At 39.6% G+C, this 21,107-nt stretch overlaps 1 protein-coding gene across 10 annotated transcripts in view; it reads left to right on the top strand.

Annotated features, from left to right (window-relative positions):
* The window catches only part of DENND1A (DENN domain containing 1A), a 555,776-nt gene that overhangs the window by 157,342 nt on the left and 377,327 nt on the right, over positions 1-21,107 (top strand). For 9 of the 10 annotated variants that reach the window (XM_089302416.1, XM_070056536.2, XM_070056525.2 and 6 more), the window contains one exon: positions 5,219-5,262. The exons of the other annotated variant lie outside the window; for it this stretch is intronic. Coding sequence is in view for 6 of the 9 variants with exons in the window: in XM_070056536.2 (XP_069912637.1) it covers positions 5,219-5,262 (44 nt within the window). In the remaining 3 variants the exon portion in view is untranslated. The remainder of the gene's footprint in view (positions 1-5,218; positions 5,263-21,107) is intronic. 10 annotated transcript variants of the gene reach the window in all.

Here is a 21,107-nt window from a genome sequence, read left to right as displayed (position 1 = left end):
AAACCTTTTTGTGTCATCATCAAGGAAAAAGAAAACACACTGGTGATTTTTTTTAACCATGCAAAACATTTGAAACACTGGTTTAAAAAATACATTATTTTTAATTAGGAAATTTTAACTATCATACATAGAATAATTTACTAGAATAATTGCATTTAGTTAAAATGCTAATGATTCAGGTACTTTACAATATCAAGTAAATGAAGCCGAATTTTTGCAGTGTTAAGTCGGTTTAGTAGGGAGTGTCCTTGAAGATCTTTAACACATTCCAGTTTGCAGGCATACTATCAAGAAATTTTGCATTATATGTGTATATATATATATATATATATAAACTTTCTCCTCAAAGATGAAAAGAAAGTTTATTTCTGAGTATGTTTTGGGAAAGGCTGAGCTTGTCCTCAAAACGTACCACTTCTTAGACTATTTTCTGAGAGTCTACCTTTTTAGTGTCTGAAGTTGGAAAATGTCACTGATGAAAGGGGCAGTGGAATGGACTTTCATCCCGTTTGCAGCATATTCCCATCTTCTCATCTGGAAAATTAAATCTGATTACAGCTTGGATTAACATTTACGTTTCTGGGGAGAGGAAGATAGTGTCTTATACTCCATGAAATTGAACAATGAGATTATATCATTTATAGTTTATGTTGAAGTCCCACTTTTTAAAGGGTAGAATTTTTAAATTGTAAACTTTTAAATGTATTCAGTATTTTTAACTCTTACTGACTGGAAATATCCAAGAGAGAACGATAGGATAAATTCAGCAGGCATTAAATGTAACATTTTCTGTCCTGATACCTCCTATGCTAAAAGTGAAAGCAGTGTTAGTTTCCTGTGTTAACTGGTACATTGGCAGTTTCTCTTAAATTTCCTAAAAGAACTCCAGTTATAGAAGATAGTGACATTTGGTTGGTAAGCAGTTGTTATACATTTCATACAAAATGAAGTTAGTGTGTTTTCAATAGTTAAAAAATGTCATGCCTTAACTTTTCAAGTGGAGTCATTGATGTGACAGAGGGAAACACAAAAATAATTTTGTAAGATATAAGTGTGTGTGTGCACACAGTGAGTGAGTGTATACATATAACTAGTTACCGATGTACAAATGAGCCCTCATACATAACTACGGAACTTTTATGAATTATTTTGCATTTCTGTTGTAAAAGATCTGTCTACCACGTTTTCTAGGAACTTTAAGCCTAAGGCAGAACTCAAGGTTTTTGGAGCCTGTGTAAAATAATTTATAGCACCTTTCCAGTGAGTCTTGCCCAAACTCTTATTCTATTAATTAAACATCCTGTGGCAATCTGGTATGTCTTAAAGATGTAAAAGTATGTAGAGTAGAAGACTAGAAAACATAGACTATTGAGATAGACGAAAACTAGCCTTTTTAAAAAAGAAAGAAAAAGAGTAAGACATGTTTGGAGGTGAGTTGTTTTCTGATGTGAAGACAGGGCTTGTAGACTGGGGTCCAGCTCTGTGCCTGAGTGAGATAGTGCTGCTGGGCGTCACGTGGTGATGTTTTAAAATATGGGGACACTTCTGGTCCTCAGTGGCAGTGGTGTGTATGGGGTTGCTGGGATAGCCTTGGGGCATGTGGATAGCCGTGGGCGTGTATCCGCAGGGTTGCCTCATGGATAGCCATGGTCCTGGGAGAAGGTTGAAGAGAATCAGCGGCCTCTCTTGAGCCTTGTTGATTAGGAAGTGTGTGGATTCTGTCAGACTGTACATATTGTTGGCAAAATGTTTGCAGTGGAGTATTTTTTGAGAAGTTTTTTTTTTTTTTTTTTTTGGCAGATGATTAAGTTTGTAAGAATCTATTAATTTAGGAGAAAGTTGCCGCAAGAGGAAGTACAATGCACTACTGTAGTATGTTCTTCATTTTTTGCAAGAGGGACAATTCTTAAGGAAAAAAGCTTAACATATGCTGATAACTCTTCTTACTGCCAATTGCATAAGCAAATTATTGTTACTTTGTTCCATGGTAGTACTCTCATCTGCAGATTTGTGTGTTGAAAGTTAGCTCTTTGGTGACACTGCATTTGGCGGTGAGCGTATGAATGTGAGAAGGTGTTTTGGAACATTAGCAATTATAGCATTGGATGGTGGATAAAGAAATAGATATATAAATATTAGACCAATGCAGTTTTCCAGTGTATGTTATTTTCCATATAAAGATATAGAACATTTCATAAAATGTTCCCAGACCATTTAAAACTCAAAGAAATGCAGCTGACGCAATGAAATACATAGAGTACTTGTAAAAAACATACAGACACGCAAGTGGATTGCTGCCAGACAGAAAATTTAAAGGCGGTTTGCTTAACTGCAGGGTGCTAAGTTTTGTACGTGTGCCATGCTGAAGCTGTTAGTAAGGCGGGTGTTGTGTTGCTGGAGAAAAGCAGATTGTATTTGGACCTTTTTAACTCAGATGTTTCCAATGTCGATATTTTGGTGACATTATGGTATTATGATCAACTAGATGTAAAAAAAAAGAAAGAAAAAATTTCAACCCCCTGTGCAAGATAGTAGGTGTTTTAAGAAAATCCTAACATATTATTTGCAGTTTTTATTTTAATTTCTACAAAATGGCTTTCATAGTTTTATTCACTATCAGACTGTTGTTTGAGCCAATTGAATGGAAATTTCTAGATTGGATTTTGTTTTTAAAAGCATTGCTTTTTTTTTTTTTTTTTTTTTTTTACTTTCTCCCTCTTTTCCTCACCAAGTGCTGCTTTAGAGAACATTAAGGACTCATGGAGTTTGCTTTTTGTAAGCCTCAAGGGGCTTTAAAAAAGAAATCAAGAGTTTTCAGCTTGAATCAATGGTAAATGATAATGCGCGTATTGATTTGGAACATTACTCTGTTAAAATCAGAGGATCTAATTTGGGGGATAGTCCTAGGACAGTTGAAGGCATTAATTGATGGCATTTATGTTGCCTGCCACTGGGGCTTGTTTAGGAGGGATGTGATTTGTTGAATGGCTTCCATGTTGGTATTCTGTGGTCGCCTTTTATCTGCAGAGAATTAAAATAGTTGGTTTTACTCCCTATTTTTCCTTCTTTTTTTTCAATTCTATATTGTATATATGAATACAGTTTAGAAATGATGCGTTTCTTGATATGGCTTCTTATGAATATAGTTAAAGGAAATTTAAGAACCTTCTTCCACCTGTGAACAAGAAACTTCTGTTTTTAATTGAAGAATACACTACAAATTTTGGTGTCTGATTATTCCCTCACAAAATGGTGACAGAAAAATGAAGTCTTTGGTTTTATTTCCATTGGCATTTTGTGATTTCCCCCAAAGCACAAACTACTGGAATAAAGAAGACATCATATTAAAGATTTATATGGAGGTCATTTCTTTATGAAGTTTTGAAGAGTTAAGTGTTAACCACATGACAATTGGAAGAGAAAGAATAAGCCTTAGATGATTTTGTGGCTCTCTCAACCTCTGTTTTATTATGTTCCTGGGTGGCTTAGAGCTGCATTTTTTCCTGTCTGTGGCCAAATTTTAAGTTACTTACATATATGTTTTAGGAATTACAACCACCACCCTCTTTTCCCAGGTGCTCCTTTCTGTTCCCCTCCCCTGGCCTTTGAACACTTTGAGAGGCTTGTTGGGCAACAGGCTGTCACTTGACATCCTGCTGGTTAATTCTTTGTAGGCCCAGTACTTTTCCTGCCACACTGTTAGCGCCCTCTGGCTTCCTGTCTTACCAGGGCTAAGTCCTTGTGTGATTTCAACAGCTTCTTCTGACCTGTGAGAGCAACCCTGAATGGCACTACAGGGAACATTATTCCAGAATCTGCTGGTCACCTCTGGACATAGCATTGGTGCCTCTTGGTAGTGAAGACGAGGCAAAATAGAGAAGTCAGTCTCCAGTTTTCAAGCTAACCAGACCCGAAATGCTCTGCAGAGAGTTTCAGCTTGTTCGCATCAGCCCTGGTGGAAAACTGCTTTTGGTGTGGCCCTCTGATTATTCTTGCTTTTGTTGTTAGTCTTGGATTTAAAAATAAGAACAAAAAACAAAACATTCATTGGTTTTAATGACTTGGACACTAGTATTTTGGGATTTAAATGCGCCATGTAAACAGATCCTTAGTTTTTTTCCCTTCTAATTCTTCACAGAAGACCAATTAACTGTATTGTGATTTAGAGGATTTCAACTTTTACATGGATTCACTTTCACAGCGAAGGAAATTGTGGTTTTAAAGATCGATATGAAATGTGAGCAGTGCATATTGGGATCTCTGGGAGACTGTCAAATAGTGTGCTTTTCCCCCATGAGCCTTTTGCGTTGTTACATGATTTTTTCAAATAGATATTTTTCTGATCACTCTCTTTAATGTGTCTCTGAAGAACCAAATCTTTTTCTTATTAGAAAAGATTGAATGTTTTCCTAATCAATAATAAATGGAGTGCTAATAGCTTTTAATTAGTACACTTCTGTATTGACTTACAGGAGATGGCATTGGATTATCTTGCAGTTATGTTTTAAGAATCAAATGACCCTGTAGTAATTCCATTTTAAATATATTATCATGAGGTACCTTCACCTATATATATATCTTTATAGTTGTGAACAAGTCTAATCATGTAAAACAGAACATAATTTCTTATGTTGTGATATTTTGTTTACACTATAAGCCGAAAGTCTTGGTTCTGTTTTGAAGAAAACTTCTTTTGGTTTTATCTGTATTTTCCTAAGAGTTGATAAGTGTTTCAGGAAGGATATATCTTATTTTTACAAGCAGTGAGTTTCACATTTTCCTCTTAAAAGAATTCTCTCCCCCACCCCCCACCCCAGTCTGGGACTGATGCAGAAGGTGGTTTATCAAGCTCACATCTGTCAAGTATGAAAAGGGGACTTCTGCTTAGAGAAGAAAAGTCGAGCAGGTTTAAGACTCATTTTCTCTGGAAAAATATATCGAGGGCAATTTGCAGCAGGCAAGATTTTTGCATTAGGTAATAGTCTAAAGTTAACAGTAGCATCAGGTCTTAAAATTTTTTCTTTTTTATATTTCTGGAGGAGGGTAATGGGAGTGCCTTGCCGAGCCCTTCCTTGTGCTCATCAACATAGCAGCCTCAGCTGCCCCCCTTGGATCCCCTGCCAGGGCTGCTATCATCTTCTGATCAAATATTAATGTGTGATCCTCTGCTTGCTCACTAATCCAAAGCCAATTAATATTATCTGTCAATTATTTACAGATCCTGAGGTGCAGCGGCAATTCCCGGAGGACTACAGTGACCAGGTTCGGAATGCGTAATTAATTTTTTACATGACAAAATTTATTTCAGAGTTGTTCAACATATTATTACTGTTCTTTTTACTGAAATAGATAAATGAATTTTTAGAAGGGAAGAGAGGCAGTAATTAGGAACTGAAGACAAAAACTAAAACATAGTGAAGTCAGATTGAAAATATTAGTGCCAGATTTGGGGTGTTACCTTCAGCGAAGGAAACACACAGAAACTAAGGAAGAAAATTTATCACAAATTTTCCTTTGAGGAATGTTACAGCCTGCAGTTCATTAGGAAGTCCTTTTGGATTGCTTGTGAACTTTTTCTTTCTTTCCTTCTTCTTTTTTTTTTTTTTTTTTTTAAATGCTATTTAAGTAGTCAAGAAGCAATGTAACAAAAATGGTAGAGGAGGGCAGTTCATAACATTTCCTGGAATTTGAAATATAGAGTGAAACTACATGTTATTGTAGTACTGGAAGGAGAAGCTGCACATGTAGGATTGGTCTTGAGGGTGAGAATTGTTCAGATGATGGTCATGAAAGTTAAGGGTGACCACTTGGTTCTGCAGTCTCAAATTTCCAGCATTCTGCAAGGATAGAATGGGATGGTAGGAATCATTTTACTCATAAAATAGTGCTTAAGTTCTGATTTTGCTCGATGACTTAAAATTAGCTGCAGGGTATTCATTTGGGATTCCAGGTTATATCTTGAGAAATATTAGAGATATATTATAGTCTATTGGCACCTTACATTTTAGTTCAAATGTGCAGTTTGGTATACTTTTTAAAATCATTTTTGAAATAAAAACATCCCTGATTACACTGAATAAAGCATCCCTTAAAAACCTTTCACATGTGGAATATTACACACAAAAAGCATATTTCTGAAGTATATCCATCTAATGTTTTCTATTAAAAATCCTTGAATGAGATAAGTACAACAGAATAGAAATACCTAGTACAGAAGTAGTAACAGTTTGGCAGTATGGCCTGATAGGTAGAGAGCAAGGTATCTGATATGTCTTTAATGAATGCAGTGGACATGATGTGACCAGGAATATAACTTGATAATCAGTGTAATGAGATGCTTTGTAATGAGGTTTTATAGTACAAGAACCCAGAAGAACTGATAGGGCTTGTTTTTGTGTCTGATTTCAAGACTTTTAAATAAGATTTAAAAAAATATTGAAGTCATCCACTCTACCCCTTGCCTTATCTTCTACCAGGAGAGTTAAATTTTTATTTTGTCTCAAATTGTTATGAGATTGAGCCCTTTGGTTTTAAGTTACCCAAATTCAAAGGTTATAGGATCTTTTCCTTAATGTATTTCTTTTCTTTAAACAGTATATAAAGGATGTAAAATCTTTTAAATATTGTTTAGAATATACTTGAGGCCACAGCATTTAAGAAAATTATTGTCTAAAATCTTGCATCTAGGTAAATAACCTCTGTGGTCCCATCATCTGAATTACATAGAGAAAATTTTGTAGGAGAAAACTTAAAATAGCATAGTCACCATCTGGGTCTATTCCTTAAACATAGTTTCTTGCTATATCTGAAACCTTTTTGAGCAACGTGATTTTTTTTTATAGTATAACTTAAAAATCGCATGGGTGATATGTTTATGACACAAATGTAGGAAATATAGATAAAACAGAAATAAATTTTAAAAAGAAAGAAAATATAAATCATCTGTTATTTTACCTCTCAGAGATAACCATGACAACAATTTGATGTTTATCTTTCCATTTTTTTCCCTTTGAGTGTGTATATGTGTGAATGAAGACAGTATGTATATGTTTGTGGGTATACATACATGTACTATACGTGTGTGTAAGTGTACACAGAAATATAGACCATTGCATATGCATATTTACTCTTTGGATATTTTTATGCTATGAGTTCTCTTTCCTTTGATTAATGGATGGTCTTAAGTGTTTCATACATTGAGGTTGAAACAATTAAAATTATAATTGGGATCTACAAAATAATGATAGCTCTAGTAATTTTAAAGGTGTTCATTGGGTAGTGGTATTTGTTGACTTGCTTTAGATCAGTAGCACAGTTGTAGAAATTAGAGAATGATATTCATGCTCCATCTGGTAGGCTTGGTAGAGTGTGTACTTACTGCCTGCCTTAGTGTGTTCTCCAGCTTGACACACATGATTTCTCTGATTCGCCTCATGTAACTCAAAGCATGAATGAAGGATCTACTTTGTTTTTTGAGATGTTACCTCCAGATTCCCAGAAATTTGTCTGAGAGTTATATCTAGTGGTAAAAGGAAGAAGAACTGCATTATTTCTTATTTAATATTTTATCATTTAGGTTGTAATCTCTTAAATTTTTTTCTTAACATTTGTTTGATCAAACTAAATTATCTTTCCCCACAATATTCTATTCTAAAGGAACCCTGAGAAATATTTCTATTACAGTTGAATATTAAATGCTGAATATTCACTTAATCTAGACAACATCTCTAGTATTAAAACATTTATGATAAAATCCATAAGGGATATTTGAGATAATTCACCACACAGATAGCACTTATTACAACACACACACACACGCACACACACACAGTCTCTCTCTCTCTCTCTCTCCCTTACTCCCCCTCCCTGGTTTTTCTCCTCATTCGCCTAAACTATCAGCGCTTGTTTTTACATATAGTGTATTTCCCATGTACCAGCACACTTGATCAGAGACACTTGCTGCTGCTAGATGTTTTATTCTGTGTGTTCTTTGTACCTTACAGTAAAAGAATCTGTCACAAATTATTGTGGCTCACTGCTTTAGAAACTGAGAAAAAAGGGAGGTTAGATTGACATCTGTGACTGAATAATGATGACCAGCCTTTTGGCTCTCCTTGAGCCACAAAGCTAGCACTGCCTTTAGAGTGGAAAAAGAAGTAAGAAGAAAGGGGAGGGATAAAAGAGAGTTACAAATCTGTGGTCCTGGAGATGTGTTACTGTTGGGCCAGTTGTCTGCGTGCTATGATAATCCATTTTGATCTTCTCTGTCTTAATTGTCTGCTAAAGACAAATGGGCAGTAAAAGTTCATCAGTTTCATCTTTTTGCTTCTCGTTTAGAAGCAGAATAAATGATCTCTCCCCACAGAAGCCTTTCTTTCTACCACGGAAGTAATGCAGACCCAACGCGTGTTATTAAAATGTTTTCCCCTCATTATTTCAGTCCTCTCAGCTCTGATAGATCTTACTGTTTCATAAAAAATGTAATCTGAAATGTAAATAAGGGTCTTGATACAGAAGGAAGAAGTAATGAGCAGCCGGAGCCACGTTTAGGGCTCTAGATTGTAATTACTGACAAAGTGATTTCTCTCTGCCCCATTTTTTCCCCCTCCTTAAGTTGTCTGTGACACCCTCGGACCACAATGACATCTTTGGCTTAAAACCATTAAATCAGTGCAGCACTCAATATTTCATTTAAAGTCTGGTGAGCCTGCTATCTTTAAACCTGAAAATAGAGGCTTTGTTAATTCCTGAAAAGGCCTGCAGCGCCTGTATTTTTTAAAAGAGAAAAACAAACAACAACAAAAAGCAAAAACATGGCCTTTTCAGAGTTCATATTACTTATTTGTCTGCTTTTGTTTAATGCTTAGCTAGTTTAAATAATAAAATATCTACAATGGTAGGATCCTGACTTGAAAAGAATCCTTGGTTTTTTAAAAATCTGACAGCTCACATGAGATTTTTCTTAACTTGTGTCTCTCATAAATATGTGGAAGAGTCTAAAATTTTGTTCTTAGGGTTAATTCAGATATAATTTTTGACTCACTTTGGTTTCATTAGTTTAGAGTTAGTACTTTTTACTCTCTAACTGTAACTTTAGATACTGTAGGTCTTAATAAAACCTGTCCAAAGGAAAATTTTTGTTAAAGATGGACAAGAAGCAAAACCATCTATTTCTTTCATTTCTAGAAATGATTTCTCAAAGATAATAATATGTCAACGATATATTAAAAATGAGAAAAAACATGAATACCTTTTTTTCTGCTGGAAATAGCCTCGTAGTTAATTAAGTGGATTTATAATTCTGTTATGTTTACTATGTTTATCCATAATTATAGAAATAATTGGTAAAACTTTACTTACTGTGATTACTGTAGTTTTAATAAATGCTAAGTGAATTAGGAAGAAAGGAGAATTAAATGAACATGTTACCAAATTATGATCACCACTCATCAAAATCCCATGAAAACATGATTTTTCAGATTAAAAAACATGAGCATTTATTAATTATAATGTGTAGTATGGGATAGTTTGGAATGGAAATATAACAATCTCTCAGAGAGGATATTTCTATAAATGGCTTTGTAATAGTCAAGTAGGTATTACTCATACTGTTTTAAAACTTATTAGTTATAATATGCTTATTTCTTACATGAAAACATGCAGGATTCGTAATTTGTTCTGACAGTTGTGTTTCTCATAGCCTGTTTGCTCTGCCTGTGCTGATGAGAGCTGAGTGCTGTAGAAGTTGCTCCTCCAGTGTGATCATCTGAATTTTGAAATGCAGTGAGTGTCTTAGGATCTTTAAAGAGAGGCCTGAGCACACTTTTCGCCTCTGTGTGTGGAGATAGCCGTTTAGAGTTGCAGGTAATTTTTCTTTCCACTTGCACTGAAACAGAGGTTATAATGAAACCAGCAATCTTTATGCATTTACAGAAACTATAAAAATTTTATGGAAATCTTTATATAGAAACTAACAGTGTTTCTTGTACAAGCTCTATAAGCAATGTAGAAACATGGTACATTGGGAAAAATAAAAAGGTGCCCTTTCTTTTATGGTTTTATGTGGCCTATGTGATTTCAGAATTTCATGATAGGCAGTTAAGCAAATTATAAAAACATACATCAGTTATATACTAAAAGGGAACAAAAATATGTTGCATAACTTAGGCTAATTGTGATGGAAATTGGCATTTCTGACTTGCATGTAATTGCTTAAATATGGAGTTTTCATCTGTTCATGCTTCAGGTATGTTCTAAATAAAAAGTTTCTGAAGCGCACAGTTATTCGCAGTATACCCTATGTAAATCATTTGGCAGGTTCTGGCTGGAAAGACAATTGAGATAATATTTAAATAAAACTGGCTTTTTTTATTTTGATTTTTCCTCATTCTGTTTAGTTCACTCTAGTGTATGAATATTTCCATGTTAGTTTTGATAAGCCAGAGACTAAACATTTGTGGTGTAGAAGGTTGTTCCACTTGTCCCAGTTGTCCCACTTCCAATCCAGCTCCCTGCTAATGTGCCTGGGAAAGCAGCAGACAGTCCAAGTGCTTGGGCCCCTGCACCCACGTGGGAGGAAATTCCTGGCTCCTGGCTTCAGCCTGGCCCAGCTCTGACTATTACAGCCATTTGAGGAGTGAACGAGCAGATGGAAGATCAGTCTCTCTCTCCCACCTGCCTTCTCTCTCTCTCTGCCTTTCAAATAAATAAATCTTTTTAAAATTATTTAGAAAGTTATGGGGCCAGCACTGTGGTTAGAGGGTAAAACTGCCACCTACAGAGCTGGCATGCTATGTGGGCACCGGTTTGTTTCCTGGCTGCTCCAGCCCTGATCCAGCTCCCTGCTAATGTGTCTGGAAAAGCAATGGAAGATGGTTCAGGTGCTTGGGCCCCTGCACCCACCTGAGACACCTAGAAGAAACTCCTGGTTTTGGACCAGCCTAACTCTGGCTGTTGTGGCTATTTGGGGAGTGAACCAAGAGATGAAAGATCTCACTCTCTCTCTCTGTCTCTTCCTTTCTCTCTCTATAATTGTGCCTTTCAAATAAATAAATGCATCTTAAAAAAAAAAAGAAAATTACAGATATAATCCAAAGTTACCATGAAAGGAAGCCCCATTGTCTAACACTGTATAATTTGATTGACTTGTATAATATTTCCACAAAATGTAAAACAAATGTCAAAATTTGAATTTCTCTCCCATTATTTGGCAGAAAAACAGAAGCAACAGAGTGCATGGTCCATATAAAATGTGACATTGATTCCAACAATGTTCTGCTAATCTTTCTGTAGTGTTTTGTGTAAGCAATGGATCTTCAAACTGGAATTGAGACTGTGGATTTGTGTTTCTTTGAGCTTTGCTTTCAGCACGCTCACAAAGAATGGGATTGGATCTGGTCATATCCCATTTCTTTTAGAAACTTTTGCACTTTCTTGCTTTTTTGATTCTTCACCCACGTTGATACTGCTAAGCTTCCAGCCTACTGGCACAGTCTCTTCACGTTAGACCCACTTTTCAATGGTGAGGACATGTTTGGTTTTGGTATGTTTTTGTGATACCCTGCACCACAGAATAGAATTTGTGAATTCGTCTGAATCCCATCCAAAGGATTTCTTTATCTAATGGTCAAATGGATTATGTTTTAAAAGTAGCTCCACAATCTGATCTTAAAAAGCCTAACTGTAGTTCCATGTGACTGCATTCTCTGGTTTGATGCCTCCTGTTTGTGGTGGCTTAAGCAGTCTGGGAGACTGGGTTTGCTCTTGGGCATTCGTTGAGTTGAGAGATTGGTAAGTGCAGTGTCTGCAGACTGTGAGCCAGACATTGTACCAGCTACGGAGGAGCAAAGAAGTAGATTGCATGTCTCCTCTGATGGGACATGGTGTCTAGTAGGCTGTTAGAGTGACACCTGACCAGAGTGTTTTGATGGCCTTTGGACCAATGTCATGGTCTGAATGCCTGAAGTCGGGAATGTCTCTCTGAAAATGAAGACTGTGAAATTGCATTCCTGCAAAGCTTGTTCTTTCAACAGGGGTAGTACAGAGACCCAAGTCAAAAGTCCTGGATCTGCCCTTAAAGAATATTGTCCTTTAGTCTTGTTTTGGATGTGTGCTTTTCTAGGATTCATGGGTTTTTCAACCACTGGCTCAAAAAGATCACTTTTCATATTTCAATGAAATATGAAATTTCCTATTTAGTAGCCTGGGATTGTAGGTGGGAATATAATCTCCTCTACAGATAATGAACTCAGAATCTCTTCAGACCCAAAGACCAGGGAGGCCGTTACCAGCATGGGAGCAGCACAGGACCCTGGCAAGCCAGCTTTCTTGTGGTGTCCCTCAGCATCTATGGTTGCCACCTGTAGAGCTGTCTGGATAGACTGTATTATAGATTTCTAGAAGATTCATTGACAGAGTGGAAATATATCAAAGCATGCCAGAGTAAACACCTGCTTCTCTGTATTTGCTTACAAGTGTTCCATTACTCCTGGGTATGCAAAGACAGTCTTGAAAAATAATTGGTTATGGGTGCTTCTTTTCCTTCCCTGTGTTCACCTTGGACAAACTTATCAGGCTGTTCCTTTATAAAAGTGTTTGCCAATGAAAAGCCACTTTGTGTGTAAGAGGAGCTTTTCTATAATAACGATATCCTGACTTTTTCCCCATTTCCAGAAAAAGGTGAATTTTAAGAATGGGATGGGGTTAAATTGACTTCTTAATGAAAATATATTTCAAGACCTTTAAATATTTGGCCAAACCCAATTGGAAAATTGAGACATTTCCTGACTGAAGACTCTTCTTTTAAGTTGAAGATTTCTTCCCAATTTGGTCACTCCCCAGCTGTTACAGTTATATAGAAGGAACTCATTAAAAAGACAAATTCTTTTTGAGCCATTCTTTCTCAAAGTATGCCAAGCTAAACAGCTATGTTGTACTACTACTTATTTGAATCTGTCTCCAGGAAATGGTAATTTATGTAATCCTTATACATTCTTATTAGAAGTGTTCTGCTGATTTTATTCTGGCTCCAAAAATGCTCCATTGGGTGTCTGCAAATACTATAGGATGGTCTCGTTTCTAGCAAGTTGGCCAGTGATTATAACCTAGTGGATTAGGTCTGCTGTTGAGAGCTGTAGTGTCTGTCTTGTCTTGGGCCTCATGTAATCAGTCCCTGTTGCTCCCTAGACACAACTACAAGTTTGCAGTCAGCAAGTCTTATTCATTATCTTTTCTGAACTGTTCTTTAATCAGTCCTGCTCTATTTCCCTCTGCATTCACACCCTAAGTTTTTCTCATGTGGACTCTTCCTAATGACCTACAACCCAGTAACCTTGTGGTCAGTACCCTCCATAAGATGGCCAGAGGTGTTTCTAAAATCTAAATCAGATCACACAGTTTCTTTTTAATCAACACTCTGATGGTTCCCTGGTACCTTCAAGATCTATCCCAGATTTCAAAACTTGAATCTAAGGACCACCACAATCTGACCTTGACTTGACCTCTAACCTTGTTTCCTGCTACTTCCTCTTACAGCCCAGATACCCAGTGTCATACCATATCCCAGGATGCTTTGCTCTTTCCCTGTTGTATATTTTTGCACAAATGGTTTTATGGCTGGAATGTTTTCCTCTTAATATCCCTACTCTCACCCCAGGACACTTCTCTGTTCATTGTTAAATGCCTACCGTGTATTTCTTTCTCTGTGAAACTTGCCCTGAATTAGTCACCTTGTCCTTAGCTCTTGGAGAACACTTGCAACATTCACTCTTACTCTGTTTTTCATGTGGCTGTCTGCTAGTCAGTCTGTGAACTCCTCAAGTATAGGCATAACTATGGCCAATGTTAGACAGCTAGGATAAATTAGGAGCTCAGCAAATTTGAAGTATGTGGTACACAAACATGATTGCTAAGAAGTTAAGATTCCAGAAAGGGAGAGTACAAAGATGGGGCAATAGGGATTTAGAGCATGGACTCTGGAGCCAGACTTCATGGGTTCAAATCTTGGCTCTGCCATTTACAAGGATTTATCATTTTGGGATTCTGTTTCCTCATCTGTAAACTAGAGACAGTCATAGTGAAGGTTGCTGGCAAGGTTAAATGATCTAGGCCGGCACCGTGGCTCACTTGGCTAATCCTCTACCTGCGGCGCTGGCACACCGGGTTCTAGTCCCAGTTGGGGCGCCAGATCTGTCCCAGTTGCTCCTCTTCCAGTCCAGCTCTCTGCTGTGGCCTGGGAGTGCAGTGGAGGATGGCCCAAGTGCTTGGGCCCTGCGCCCACATTGGAGACCAGGAGGAAGCATCTGGCTCCTGGCTTCAGATCGGTGCAGCGCGCCAGCCGTAACAGCCATTTGAGGGGTGATCCAGTGGAAGGAAGACCTTTCTTTCTCTCTCACTGTCTAACTCTGCCTGTCAAAATAAATAAATAAATGAAGGTTAAATGATCTGAAATGTGCATTCCATAATGCCAATAACTGTATAGTTGCTGCTATTTTTAGGGGAAATTTAAAGTAGCAGGGTAGCCCTCTTTTGGTGCCTTTGTTCTTTTCAGGTATTAGGATTGTATATGTTAACCTTTGCCTGTAGAGTTTCAGACTGGTTCCAGGAAGAATTCCGGAACACTTTCCCTTTCCAAACCCTTGTGTTCCAGACCAGCGTTCAGAGAGGTCACACAGGTGACAGGGTCCTTCATCAGGTGAAGAGGTGGTACAGTCTGAAACAGTTCCTGAATATTGATGTTCTAAAATGTCCTACACACATGAAAATTCCTTAAATGGTGAGGAAAGTGTTTCAAATAAATTTTTAAAGATTTATGATAGTTGGGAAATCCGTATATTGAAACTCCCTTGTTCAAAAACCTTGGAAATTTTAGTAATAGGTCCCACTGTCCTTGCAAATGAACTCTTTTGGTTGCACAAGGACTTTGTTTTACTGTGATAGCTTTCATTGTTTAAATACTCACATGCAGTATAATGGAGATGCCTCTGGCTGTCGTAATTTCAGACTGTCTAACTTTGGTCAGTTTCAGATTTCAAATCTGATATATCATTAAGTGCAGACTTTGGTGTGTGTGTGTGTGTGTGTGTGTGTGTATGCATATAGCAGATAGGCTGCTAGTGGGTAGAAATGAAAAGGTCTTTATAAAAGAAATAGATGTGAACTTACCAAAGATTGTTTATTTACCTATCCACCTTGTAAAACAGGTGATACCATGTCGTCTCCCATGGCTTTCACCCCTGAAATGTTCCTATGTTGCCTGCTTATTTAGCAAATACTCATTTTCCTAGAGTGAACTCAGTGGCACCTGCTCTGAGGCATCTTGCACAGCTCCCAGGTAGACTTGATATTGCCTTCCTTTAATCTTGACCTTATTTGTGTCAGAAAACTCAGCCTAACACCATCCTGCCCTAACACTTCAGCTGCATTTTCATGTCCTCTTCCTTCCTCAGGCAGGAAGTCAGGGATTCTTGTTGCTTATTGTCAGAGCTGTTAGAGCCTGGTATTGCCCATGGGCGTAAGGAGGCCATGCATTTGATGTGTAAAAATAAATGACCAAATCATATCCATACCGTGATCCTTGGACTCAGAATTTGGCTGGGTAGGACCAACCAAAACATACATTTATGAAATCCCAACTTACCCATCATACTTAACCAGAAGCATTTAAAATTCTTATATTCAAAATATATTTTGAACATGATGCCTTTTTATATTACATCTAGTTCTAGATGAATAACCTGTAAATTGTCAAGAATATTATTTTTATCAGAGCATTCTTTCAATCTCTGCTGGGTGCTTTTTGTTTTGGAAATCTCAACTCCTGGCAAATGGAAAAATATTATTGGACTTTTAAACTGTATCTGTTGTGGCTTGTGCTGTGGCACAGCGGGTTGAGCCACCATCTGCAGTGCTGGCATGCCATATGGGTGCCAGATTCTGGCTCCTGGCTGCAGCCTGGCCAAGCCCCAGCAGTTGCGGCCATTTCGGGGAGTGAACCAGCGGATGGAAGATCTCTCTTGTTCTCTATCTCTCCTCTCTTTCTCTGTAACTCTGCTTTTCAAGTAAATAAATAAATCTTTTAAAAAAAAGTACACTGTAGCTGTCATAATGCACATATTTAATGGCAGTTAGAAATACTTTTCATTCTCCATATCTCACTAAAAAATATCACGTTTCTCAAAAATGTTAAATACTTCCTTTAGCGTTTTTAATTAAAACTTAAAATTTTATTCTTGTATGTTTGATCCAAAGAAAATTTAGAAGATAAAGACCCCCATGTTAAGTGAGATTTGACTTGGATGTGTCGCTTTGGGCAAAGGTTTTACATTTTTCAGTGTTGTTTTTACCTGTAAAATGACAAAATGATACTGAGTTTGTAGAATTGGCAAAAGAAGTAGCATGTATACAGAATGCCTGAACTTGTGTAGTTGTTTAGATATTTTCTGGCCTAGTATAAGGGAAATGAAGAAAAGAGAAGGTTCTGACACTCCATATGCTTGATGATGTCTGGTATGGTGTTAAGTCCTAGCGTGTAGGTAAGTCCTTACTGTAGACACGCTTGCTTTAGCAGCACATAAACTTACTGTAAATAAGGAGCCTGAAGGTAGGTGCTAGCAACCAAGTCTTCTTTCATGACTCTGGTGTCCCAGCTTTTAATCCTTTTGTTACCTTTCCAACAAGCCATAGTTTTCCCTCTCTCTGAGACTCTGATGACCATGGCATCCAGTCCAGGACACCTTTAAGAGTGAGAGGGAGTGCTATGGGTGCTATGGTGAAATAGAAGTCTTCGACGGGGCTGGTGCTGTGGCATAGTGGTAAAGCCACCGCCTGTAGTGCTGGCATCCCATATGGGCATTGGTTTGAGTCCCAGCTGCTCCTCTTCTGATCCAACTCTCTGCCATGGCCTGGGAAAGCAGCAGAAGATGGCTCAAGTCCTTGGGCCCTTGGGCCCTTGCACTCAGTGGGAGACCTGGAAGAAGCTCCTGGCTCCTGCCTTCGAATCGGCACAGCTCCCACCATTGTGGCCATCTGGGGAGTGAACCAGCAAAGGGGGAATACTCCCCCTCACTCTGCTTCTGCCTTTCTATAACTCTGCCTTTCAAATTAATTAATTAATTTAAAGAAAAGTCATAGACGTAACTGGGATGTCCTGGGAAAACTGACTTGTAAGGCCATCCTCCCATAGGACCCCTGAAGAAAACAACACAATCTTTCACTCCCTTGCTGCGATTGAGAGATGAGTTGGGAGAAGGGCTTCAGCTTGCTCAGCCTGGAGGGCTGCTGCTGCACGGTTGTAGCTGTCTGAGTGTGCAGCTGTGAAGCAGCCGCTCATCTAGCAGGTTACTTCCCCAGTCTGCCTAGTCTACCAGTCTACAAGATCCGTACTCGGTTTCCAAGGTTCAGCTCATCCATAAGAGGGAGACAGCATCTGCATAAGATGCCTCAGGTAGGCTCATTGAGCACATGTCATACCTCCTCCACAACACCTGACACACAAGCAGCTACTTTGTTAGCCCTTTCCACTTGCCACTTCACTCCAGAGAACAGACGACTGTTGGTATAGGAGAATTAAAAAAAGGGCCAGATAGCTTAGTTCCATAATCAAAAACTTGGCGTAATTCGTATGTTTATCAGGCCTAAATGTAATTCGGCGTAAATGATACACCTTTGATAGAAAGTGTTTATACAAACTTTAATACTTTTCTCTATTCCTTTCATTTTCTATGTCAAGAATAAATATTGGGCCGGCACCATGGCTCACTTGGTTAATCCTCTGCCTGCAGCACCGGCATCCCATATGGGTGCCGGGTTCTAGTCCCGGTTGCTCCTCTTCCAGTCTAGCTCTCTGCTGTGGCCCGGAAGGGCAGTGGAGGATGGCCCAAGTACTTGGGCCCCTGCATCCACATGGGAGACCAGGAGGAAGCACCTGGCTCCTGGCTTTGGATTGGCGTAGCTCTGGCCATAGTGGCCATTTGGGGAGTGAACCAATGGAAGGAAGACCTTTCTCTCTGTTTCTCTCTTACTATCTGTCAAATAAATTTTAAAAAAAAGAATATTAACCTTAAAGTTTGATTCTCTGATAAATTCAAATCTATGCTCTGGCCCACATGGTCTCACTACTTTGAGGATTAAACAGGAAGGCATGTGGTCTGCTAGCACAGGTCTTGGCAATAGTGAGTGCTGAGTCACTATCAGTGTCTCTCTCCCAAATCTCCCAACTGACTATCATACAGTCTTTTTCTTTGTTCCAGGTACTCTGTTGGACACTGGCAATGGATATAATCCCCCACCCCACCCCCTTTTTTTTAAGATTTATCCATTTAGGTCGGCACCGCGGCTCAATAGGCTAATCCTCTGCCTGCGATGCCGGCACACCGGGTTCTAGTCCTGGTCAGGGCGCTGGATTCTGTCCTGATTGCCCCTCTTCCAGGCCAGCTCTCTGCTGTGGCCCGGGAATGCAGTGGAGGATGGCCCAAGTCCTTGGGCCCTGCACCCACATGGGAGACCAGAAGAAGCATCTGGCTCCTGGCTTCGGATCAGTGCAGTGCGCCAGCCACAGCATGCTGGCTCTAGCGGCCATTGGAGGGTGAACCAATGGTAAAGGAAGACCTTTCTCTCTGTCTCTCTCTCACTGTCCACTCTGCCTGTCAAAAAAAAAAAAAAAAAAAAAAAAAAAGATTTATCCATTTATTTGAAAGGCAGAGTTACAGAGAGACAGAGAGAGAGATAAAGAAGTCCTCCATCTACTGTTTCACTCCCCAAATGGCCACAAAAACCGCAGCTGAAGCCAGGAGCTTCTTCGGGGTCTCCCATGCAGGTGCAGGGGCCCAAGCACATGGGCCATCTGCCATTGCTTTCCCAGGCCGCAGCAGAGAGCTGGATCAGAAGTGAAGTAGCCGGGTCTTGAACTGGCGCCCATATGAGATGCTAGCACAGCACTTTACCTGTTCTGCCACAGCACTGGCCCCCTCACCTTTCTTAACTCAGGTTATGGGGAAGACAGACCTGTAAATATATTTCATCAATTCCGAGATGTACATTTTTTGACAGGAAGAGTGGACAGAGAGAGAGAGAGAGAGAGAGAGAGAGAGAGAAAGGTCCTTCTTTTCCATTGGTTCACCCCACAATGGCCGCTGCGGCTAGCGTGCTGCGGCCATGGTCTCCCATGCGGGTACAGGGCCCATCCTACACTGCACTCCCGGGCCACAGCAAAGAATTGGACTGGAAGAGGAGCAACCGGGACAGAATCCGGCGCCCCAACTGGGACTAGAACCCGGTGTGCCGGCATCGCAGGCAGAGGATTAGCCTATTGAGCCACAGCACCAGCCAACCAAGATGTACATTTTTTTCTTTTAAGGATTTATTTGAAAGGCAGAGAAAGAGACAGACACACATTGATTTTCTATCTGCTGGTTTATTCCTCAAATGACCCCAGTGGCTGGAGCTTGGCTGATCCGAAGCCAGGAACTTTTCCTGGGTCTCCCATGTGGGTACAGGGCCCCAAGGTCTTGGACCACTGCTTTCCCAGGCACATTAGCATGGAGCTGGATTGAAAGTGGAGCAGCTGGGACTGGAACCAGTGACCATATGGATGCCAACATTGTAAGTGGTGGCTTAACCTGTTACAGCACAATGCCAGCTCCACATTTTTTCTTTCGTTAACATTTCTGAAACTGAGATGGGTCTTCCAGTCCAGGTTATGTAATTTCATTTATAGCATTATCTTCTCCCTAGTGATTCTTAAAAACAATAGTTTTATAATGTCTGACTTCCTGGAGTTGACGACACACAGCAGATTTTTGCAATAAAATGTTACGCACGATTTCTCTGCATACAGGAGAATGGACTGTGGAAGCACAGAAGCAATGCCAGACATGAGAGAGAGCAGGTTCTCCAGAGGTTCAGGGTGGCCTGCTCAAGTGTGATACAGTAGTCCTCTTTTGTTGCTGTCATTGACCACATGGCCAGGGTTCTTGTCAGGGTTCCTGTGAGAGGCTCCTCTTCCTTCCTGGAGACTGATGGGCACCCAGCTGGATGTCTTTTTCCTCCTCTGCACATGTAAGGCCCTGAGGTTATGGTCAGTTTGACAATTGTAATGATAGCAACAGGGTTGAGATGGGAACTTATTGAGGTAAGAACTTGCCTTGAGTCTAAAAGAGGTTGGGGTAGAAGCAGAGGTTAAGAAAGTCATGCGCAAGTTTGGACGGGAGAGAGTCTAAGCCCTTTGGTGAGTTTCCTTTGCCTTGGAATAAAGTCTACGCTTCTTTCAAACAGGCCCTATGAGGTCCTGTGTGATCCACCCCGCCAACCAGTCCAGCCTCGTTTTCCACTTCCTCCCTCACTCACTCTGCTCCAACATTCAAGGCTTCTTTTAAGTTCCTTGCCTGCCAAGATCTCTTTTCAGTGGCCTCTGCTTGTTCTCGATGACTTTTGCCTCCTTTTTCCTATCCCTCTCCCAGTTTTTGCCTGGTGAATTCCTGATGTCTCAGCTCAAAATGTCCCCAGAGGCCTTTCTGGACTGTTCCACCTGAATGCAAGAAGTTGCAATTTTGTCGAAAGCCCTCTGTTCTTTTCTCGCGGCTCCTGTGGTGGTTTGAATTAGCTGTCTGTGTATGCACTTCTGTAGCATCTGTCTTGCCAACTAGCTCGTAAGCTGCATGTGGACAGGGACCACACCTTGCTCTTCTGCTGCGTTTTCCCTGGCCTCTGCCACGTTGTCTGGCACTAAGTGTATTATTTTACTAGGGTAATAGGTCCATTTTGTTTTCTGAGATAACTTTGAAGCATGCTTCAAAGTTTCAGGTGCACCTTTAGGGTTACCTGTTCTGTTTGCTAACACTTGGAGGGGTTTTAAGGTTACAGAAGCTTTTCTTCAGAGAATCATCTTGAAATTCAACAACCATGGCAGACACTTGAATCTGAGGCTCACGAATGGGTCCTTGACCCCCAGCAGGTGTTAGTAGTAGTTGTCTGAGGCTCTTGAAAGGGGCTAGTGAGCTGGGAACCTGGATGAGGAGCTTGGCGTGCTCACGTGGTACGAGGCAGCAGTGTCCAACAGGCAGTTGGAATAGGAGCCCAGTGCTGGAAAGGTGGTTCAGAAGTGAAGATTT

This window comes from Oryctolagus cuniculus, chromosome 1 (genome assembly GCF_051225735.1).
Source record: "Oryctolagus cuniculus isolate XC-2025 breed Fujian yellow rabbit chromosome 1, ASM5122573v1, whole genome shotgun sequence".
Taxonomy (NCBI): domain Eukaryota; kingdom Metazoa; phylum Chordata; class Mammalia; order Lagomorpha; family Leporidae; genus Oryctolagus; species Oryctolagus cuniculus.
Note: the sequence above shows the minus strand (reverse complement) of the source record. Positions and strands in the feature narration are given on the sequence as shown.